Source organism: Chroicocephalus ridibundus, chromosome 4 (genome assembly GCF_963924245.1).
Source record: "Chroicocephalus ridibundus chromosome 4, bChrRid1.1, whole genome shotgun sequence".
Classification (NCBI taxonomy): Eukaryota; Metazoa; Chordata; class Aves; order Charadriiformes; family Laridae; genus Chroicocephalus; species Chroicocephalus ridibundus.
In genome coordinates this window covers 83,948,020-83,956,428 of record NC_086287.1, presented here as the reverse complement: position 1 = coordinate 83,956,428, position 8,409 = coordinate 83,948,020, and the positions used below count along the sequence as shown (strand labels likewise).

The 8,409-nt window shown below is 47.6% G+C and overlaps 1 protein-coding gene across 5 annotated transcripts in view; it reads left to right on the top strand.

Annotated features, from left to right (window-relative positions):
* The first annotated feature begins 6,277 nt into the window (after positions 1-6,277).
* Positions 6,278-8,409, top strand: part of SLC7A10 (solute carrier family 7 member 10) — a 36,747-nt gene continuing 34,615 nt past the window's right edge. For all 5 annotated transcript variants that reach the window (XM_063334564.1, XM_063334567.1, XM_063334562.1 and 2 more), the window contains exon 1: positions 6,278-6,401. In XM_063334564.1, the coding sequence (XP_063190634.1) occupies positions 6,305-6,401 (97 nt within the window). In that variant the 5' untranslated portion in view covers positions 6,278-6,304. The remainder of the gene's footprint in view (positions 6,402-8,409) is intronic.

Below are 8,409 nucleotides of genomic sequence, written 5' to 3'. Positions count from 1 at the left end.
AAGTATCCAGCCCTGACTTTTCTGTACATTGCCAAAATAGTGCCTCTCATAAAGGCTGTGGAGGGAGTTATTAATGCTAGGTGAGCCTCGGCTATGTACAAGACCCACACTCCTCCTAGAGAAGCTCAAAACACAGTGATACTGCCTGAAGAATCTCCCAAGTTTCCTAAATCACAGAATTAAAGTTCCCAGACCTTGCAGAGGACCATGGAAGAGTGGCATCAGTCAGCCCAAACAGTCAGACTTACCTACTAAGGCTCTTCCCAATGCTCAACAAATGCAACACATTACAGAATCCAGAAGATAGACTTCACTGTCAGACATAACTCAGATTAGAGAGCTTCAGAGAAACCCTGATTCTCAGCCTGCTTTTCCAATTATCTCATCCAGGTCCGCATTCAGCAAGCCTGGAACGTATTCTTAAAGCTCAGCCCACTCAGAAGCCACTGTTGTAAGCCTGAAGATCATGTATTTGCTAACTCCATCTCTTGGTTACATTCCTGCCCCTTATTGACATGAAAGGGAGCCTTCCCAAAACCTTGAAACAAGAGGAAGAGACAATTGAATGCTTTCATAAACACAGACTTCCCACTGCCTCACTGCATGCAACAGGACATTTCTGGTTCAAGATGGTTGCTGGGTTTCTGCATATAGCCCTGCATCCCCAGCACCCAACCTAATGGATCAGCAAAGAACTCCACTCACTCCTCAGCACACCATGGTTCAGTTGTCCTGAAGAGCAGTGCTTAGCTAGGGCAAGGCAGCAGAGGGTGTGAAGGATCCGCATACCTATTGCTAGAGGACAGCTCACACATTCCAGTTACTCAGCTCTCACGTTATCATTTGATGAGGTACAAACATAAAAAGGCATTGTCTATAAATAATATTTGTTGTGCATAAAACTTGTAATAATCAAGGAGGGTGAAAGAAACATAAGCAATAAATTATTAAGATTATATTTAATCAGAGGAATTACTTTTACCTGGTTCAGATGCTTAGCTAGTTTGCATGAGCTAATTAGCCTCTGACCTATTTCAGAACTGTTCCACATTTGTAGGAACCTCTTTCCTGTTGCCATTATTGCAGAGTAGAGTAGCTACCCAAAAAAGAGACACTCTGGACAATTTCCTCCTTTATTGAACTAGACAAAAAGATTCTGCCTTCCGTTTTCAAACGTACGTGCCCCATTTTCTTGTTTAGGTACTGGGGAGCACACAGAAGTCACATACTAAGGCAGCTTCCCCTACTACAGCTTTCTGAAAACACCAAGGTACAGTATCCTGTTACTAGAAATACAAAGAACACCATTTTTTCCACCTTTATCATATAGGGACTGAATATGATAGAACAAGGTGATGGAGAATGGGATGCTTTCAACAAGCAGCTGATCCACCTGCACCTGGCTACATTCAGGGTCACCTGTTGGGACTCATTCACATTAAAGTGGCAGAGCTTCACATGCTTCTCTCCCACTGATGTCACCTCCCCATAAACAGGCCTCCTTCCTGGTTCTGTTCTTGCTCTTAATCCCAATGCCCTACGAATTCCTGTCCTACTACAGGAAGGTGACAAAGCACAGAGTAAGAGCCATCCTACTGCAGTGGGCCCCACGGTCCCTGGTCGGGCATCAGCTGTGGGGCTGGATAAATCCCTCTAGCATAGGCTTGGCGCAGGGCACAGACGTAAGGACAGCTCAGCCCAGAGCCTCACATATTTTGTGTGGGCAAAACAGGCTTTCCACAGGTACTATTCAACATGGCAAACCTTACTCTCAAGCTCATTAGCAGTTAAGAATCACTTTACAGTCCCATTACTCCAAAAATTTCCTTTTGCTAAACCAGTCAGACTGGTTTAAAGACACACTACAAGATAGCTTATCCTTCCAAGTAACTATTCCCAGATGTTGCTTATAGTAACCCCATTAAATTCAAAGTTATGTTTATTTATTATGTTTTATTTATTATTATTATGTTTTAACAGCTATGGTATGTTTCAGTTTTGTAGGGTTGGTTATCTTTTGAGAAAATAGAAATTGGTTTAGCTGGATAAAAAAAAAAAAAATAGAGTGAGACTAGAAAGAACATCTACTATCATGGAGAGTCCCATACATTAAAGACCATACTCATTTGAAAACAGTCGCAGCATCCCTTCATAAATGGCATATTAAATTCCCTTTATTGTTTCTTCCCAAAATATAAAACCAAACTGCATTGTTTGCTTCTCTTTTAAGAGCATAAGTAGCCATGAATGAAATCATTGCTTCCAACAACTTTAATAATTCCTGTACATTTCAGAACATGGAGAAAATGAGGACAAAAATAGCAACAAAAGAACACATGCAAGCTTCATTGCATCCTCTCTGTGCAGTTGCTATGCAGCAATTGCCTTCCTACAAAGAACTTTGGCTTTTTTTGCTTACTAACATTTCGTCATTCAAGTAGATACAGTATGTTCAGATCCAAAACAATTTAAAAGAAGTCTTTGCTCTGAGGGCTGTCTCAGATAACTACTAATTAGAATGTACATGCCCTCTGACTTGCTCATTTTGGAACTAAATTAACAATAAGACAGAATATACAACCTACATAAGCAGCCAACACTACCACAAAAAGAGAAAAGTCCTCTCTTCACCCCCATGCAAAAAACACAGTGAAGCAGGCAGGCACTCAGCCTAAAAAGTGGGGGGGGAAGGAGCATTTTTTGGCAGCTAGTGTGGGCAACCTTTGTCACTGCTGTATTTTTCAACAGGTTTCTGTCCCACTGCTGTTTTACACTCCTGTGTTTTGCTATGGATGAAGGCATATCAAAAGCTCATGTTGTGAACAGCCACCTGCTTACTCCTTCAGCAATAATAAAACACTTAAAACTTTGAAAAGGGAAGTAATTTATTATGCACACACTGGGGAAAGAATCAGTAAATCAATGTTCTAATGTTCTTTATATGGATTTAGGTAAAGAATTTATCCTCTTTCCAAGGACAAATGAAAAAAAATGCAGTATTCTACAGGGCTCCAGGACTACAATCCTAAATGAAGTTACCAGCACGGATTTCCCAGCTGTATCCCCTCGCCCGTAACTGTTACCCCATACACCACATACTCAGTCTCATGTGCCAGGGAGAGACCGCGCTGCTGCTGCATAGCCATCATCCTCCCCCATCGCTAACAGAGCTCCCCCCAGCCTCATCTGAGCACCCAGTTTACTGCCCACACTACCTGGTAACTGGGCTAAACTGCTTACAAGCTTATTGCCTGCACTAGGAAAAACACAAGTAAGCACCTACCAAATAATGCTATACATCTTGAGAAAAAGGCAATCATATACCCTTATCTTCATCTCCCCTGGCAAGGGTACACATGCCTTCGGACAGACATTTGTAAAATCCCTACTTGGGGGACCGGATCTCCCCTGCCAGGGGCCTCTATCATGGCCCAGCCCCAAAGGCTGCCTGTGCCTTCTGGAAACAGCCCCCCACAAAGGCAAGGGCACAGATGAGACCCACAAAACAGGATCTGGTTCTGAAACCATAAGGTGTAATAGACAATATCCTGGCCTTCCCAAGCCACAATGGGATGTGCCAGTTCATTAATGTTTATGTTGCAAAAGGTTTTCTTTGGAAAAGCTGAGATTTTGCCCCACGCTTCTGCGCCAGCTCTGTTCTTTTAGCCTTGTTCAAAATGCACCTGATGTGAAACTGGATAGGAAGGCAGAATGCTCGTAATGTTCCTCTGCTTTTCTCAGGTTTAATAGTTTGTCGGCTATCTCTTCTAAGGAGAGTTTTCTGGAGCTTTTCTGTTAGGTTCTTCCTTTCTTATTACCAGTAAAATCCTTGAAAACTTATCGGTAAAGTCACTCAGTTGTGCCTTGTGAATTTCAGCAAGGAGGAACAATTACAGAACAAAGTATTTATATCAGCAGGCAGAATGCACACATGTATGAATACTTAGCACTTTCCCTGGCAAAGCCCCCTAAACTGGCCAGAATGCTTAAAAAAAAAGAAATCCTGCAGCTACTGCACAGTTGAGTTGAAGATTATTAGAGTTAATTGAATTCTAGTATTTGTTTTCATCACCCCACAGCCAGCATGCACTGTTCCTCGCTAATCAGCGTAAGAGGGCTGACTGGGATTTTTATTTTCCACACAATACCACAAAGATTATACACATTTCAAAGCAAACCAACGTTTCTACCATAGAAAAAGAAACGAAGTGCAGCATTATACTTGCAAGTGGTCATCCATTTAACAGATTCAGTGGTTGTTCTGTAAAGGTTAATTGATCCTAAACTTCATTAGGCTCTTAGAACTCAGCAATACAGTTAGTAACAAAGTTAGCAGCACCATTCATTCCCATATTTCTTGATTTTTGTGCTTTTTTATGAAATTCAATCCATTTTTTTAGCTTTTACAAAAGAAATAGACTGCCAGAGACAACTTTCACAGAGTAAATCATAATGTCCGTATGAAACCAGCATTTAGAGACTTTCAGAGGTACTAGAAATTACTTAAGTTGCTACCAGTGTGAAACATACCTCTGAAACAATCATTTAAACCACCGAGAAGAAATACCTAAAACACCAGGTTACTTTTGAACATCTGAAACTTCATTTCTAATCTTTGCATTTCCTCATCTTTAAAAGGAAAACAGTACTACAATTTACATAGTTCAGGGAGTCATTATTTTTGTAAAATACTTTCTTATAAAAAGGACACAGTAATTCAATAAAAGAATGTTCATTTTAGAAGTAGTTAGTGAGGCAGCTCGTTTAGAGACAACAATTCCACAGAGCAATAGATCAATTGAGGAACCAAGTCTCACCCTCTGAAAATCAATGAGCCTTTCTATAACAGCAGCAGTATGAAGCAGCTTTATAAAGTAAAATCACTATTATCAACATTGTAAGCATAGTCCACTGATTTCCTCAAACCACTCACCAGTTTTTAGGTCATGCTTTTCATCCTAAAGTCAAACAAAATCAGAATGATGTCATCACAGAAACTTCCCACCATCCTTCCCCGAGGTGAAGAACCAGACCTTCCACCTCCCATTGATATCACCCCATTACCGCATCGGTTACCCCATAATACACACTATCTCCTTCCCTCACCTCCCAAACACCATTCAATCTTCTTATGAAAATTTCCTAACCTGTGCACTTTCAGAAAAGGTCACCCACGTGGGAATCCTCTCCAAAGGCAGCACTACTCTCAGGAAGGTGTTCCTCTTGCCTTATAAACAAGGAACGAATCAAGGGTTTCCGTCAATAAACCCTCAGCTGTTACAGCTTGAGGGAAGAGCCCAGGTGCCCAAGCCAGAATTTAATTTTCTGATTTCATCTGAGAGCAGAGCAGACACTATCCATTGACACTCTTATGAAGGCATTTTTTTCACTGAGCAAAAGATTTGTGAATTACCACATGACATTATTTCTTTACATTTACCTTGGTACTCCTGTGCTCTTGCTGCAATGAAGCATCCCAACGTTCATGCTCCATCCCCTGTGTGAGGAAAGGAAATACCAATTATTTCCTTCAGCTTGCCAGCTGACCACTCCAGCTGCAGCTGATGGCCAGTCGGCTGCCTGCCCGGTGGCGCAGCTGGGCTGGGGGACGCCCTGGGTGGCAGCCCCTGGGTCTCCGGGGCGCGGGGGATGCCCTTGGTGGCAGCGTGCAGGGTGCAAGGGACGTCCCGGGTGGCAGCCCCTGGGTGTCCGGGGTGCGGGGGAGCCGGGGCTCGGCGGACTGGGGGCTGCCGCTCCTCAGAGATCTGGGACGGGGGAGAAGAAACTGGCAGGAGAAATAAAGGCAGAAACCCAGCAGTTTGGGCATCGCCTTGTTGATTTTAATGAGGCCACACACTGTCAGTGCTGATTACAAGCAATAAAACGTTTTTTCCCTTTATATTATCACACTCCGCAGCAGCAGCTGGTGGACCACCGCTGAGGAGATGCACGTGGAGACAGCGCTGCGAGCGCGAGCCCTGCACGGAGCAGGGCGGGCCGGTGGCCCAGGGCGAGCCGGGGGCGGGCGGGCGACCTGGGCACCTGAACCAGCCTCCTGCCACTCACCAACCGCGTCCCGCCGCCCTTCCCGCGCTCGCCCCAGCCCGCCCCGCGGGGCCGGGCTCCCCCGGGGCGGCTGCCGGGCCCGGCCCAGGCCGCCCCGCCGGGCTCTGTCCCGCTGGGGCCGGCGTCCCCCCGCCCGCCGCCGCCTCGCCTGAGGGAGCGGCCGCCGCGCGCCCCCCGCCCGCCCCGGCGGCGCATGCGCGGTGTGGGCGGCGGCGCGGGCAGAGCGGCGCGGGCAGCGATGGCCGGTGGGGAGCAGCGCGGCGCGCCCGGCGGCCCCGAGCGGGTGGCGCTGAAGAAGGAGATCGGGCTGGTCAGCGCCTGTGCCATCATCATCGGTAAGGGCCCGGCCCGCGGGCAGGGGCGCCGGCTCCCGCCCGGTACCAGGAGCGGGGGGGGACGGGGCGATGTTGCGCGGAACGGGACGGCAGCGGGGCGCCGGCTCCCCGAGCGCCCGCAGCTGAGGAAGAGCCTCTGCCCCCGCCGTTCCGCCGGGCACAGAGGTGTGACATTTCCTACGGTGCGCTTCTGGGCGGCCCGGGCGTGTGGCTGTCACCTGCGGGGCTGGCACAGAAGTTGGCTCCTCTGTCGGAGGCTGCGGCTCTTCAGCGTGAGGGCGGCAGCCTGAGCGTTCCGACGGCCACCGCCGGTCCCGCAACCCGCGGCGGACGGGCTGGCGGCAGCCGCGCGCTCCCGCGCCGCCCCTGGGTGACAGTCGCGACAGACCCGTTCTGCGCTGCGGAGCCCGTCGGTGACAGTCGCGACAGACCTGGTCTGCGCTGCGGGGCCGGCGGGGCCCGTCGGTGCCTGTCGCGACAGACCCGTTCTGCGCTGCGGGGTCCAGCCAGCTCCTCCCGGGACGGAGCCAAACGGCAGGAGCGGCGCAGGCCGTGCCCGCACCTTCCCGCAGCGTGCGCGTCCCGGCGGGAGCCGCTTCCCAGCCGAGCAGCACCGGCCCCCACCAACCCAGGAGCCTCCGCACCCCGGGGAAGAGCCAGCCATTGCCGTCTCCACCGGGAGCTGTCGGAAAGAGCCACAGAAAGTCCCGACAAGGCAGGGCCGCGCCGTACGGTGTCAGCGTTGGCTGGGACACCCCCGTGTGCCGTCGCCAGCGCTGTCCCCAGGCTGGAGGAGGAGGACTCTGCACGCTTCCCATGGGTTATCATGCTGTCTGACTGCGGTGGCGTGCTGTTAGCCCTGTCTCTATTTATGGCCCCTTCAGGTGGATAGGGTCTTGTAAAAAAGAAAAAGAGGCATTTTTACATTGATCAGGATCTCTTGCATCGTGGGCGAGGCTATTATATAAAAAAATATTTTGTTCCGTTCCCGTACTAAAATCTGATGGGCAGCTATAGCTGGAGCTTGTGGGAAGATATGTTCTCAGTATACAGACGTACCTTTACATTGAATCCTTTGGCGTATTTAAGGGGGAAGATGTGGTTTCTGGGTCTCAGTGGAGCACAGATGACCTTGTGCCAGAGTGGGTACTTGTGGGTGTTCAGCGAGGCACAGAGCTGTAAGGCAGGCACTTCCAGGGTGAGGGGTCCCCTGAGTTGCTGCTGGCTGTAGGGAAAATATATGGCATCTATCTCATTTGTTAGTTAGTCCTGCCATTAGATAATTATATCTGAAGACTGCTACCCTGCTCTTCCAGATCTCTTCCCAGCCAGCCTTCCATCAACCTTTGCAAGCAGAATACATATATATCTATATCTATATATATCTATCTTGTACAAAATACATCTCGTGAAACAGCCTCTCATCTAATCAAAGACAATTGACTGGGGAAAAATATTGACATTTATGATAAAATCTAGTACTGTCAAGTGGTTTAAGTGTTAGAGAAGGTTATCTGTATTGTCAAATAAAGCCTAAAAATTTTGCTGCAGATTTCCCCATATTTTGGTAAAAGAAGTTTGAAAAACAACCCTAGGATTCTATTTTTGGGTTTGATTTGTTTGTGTGCAGGTGTGTGAAATTACATCAGGTATCACAAAGTCTTCAGTAACAAAGTGATATATAGTTATGGTATAGTATAGCTTTGTAGATGTGTCTACAGAAAACATGACAGCCTATAATCAGAGGACACTGTAAATTATACCAAATCAGCTTCCAAGCCATTACTGAGGTTAAATAAGTGAAGTCTTATTTAAGACTTTCAGCAAAACACTAAACTACTTGATCTGAATTGGTATTAGGCAACCAGTTAGCTCGCGAATTTTCCATATGATAAAACTTAACATGGGACAAGACTGTGGGGAAAAAACGGGTGCAGTCAGTGCCACAGCCTTTTGAACTGATGACAGAGCAGGACTCCTGTGTCAGCCATCATCATGGATGTCCTGT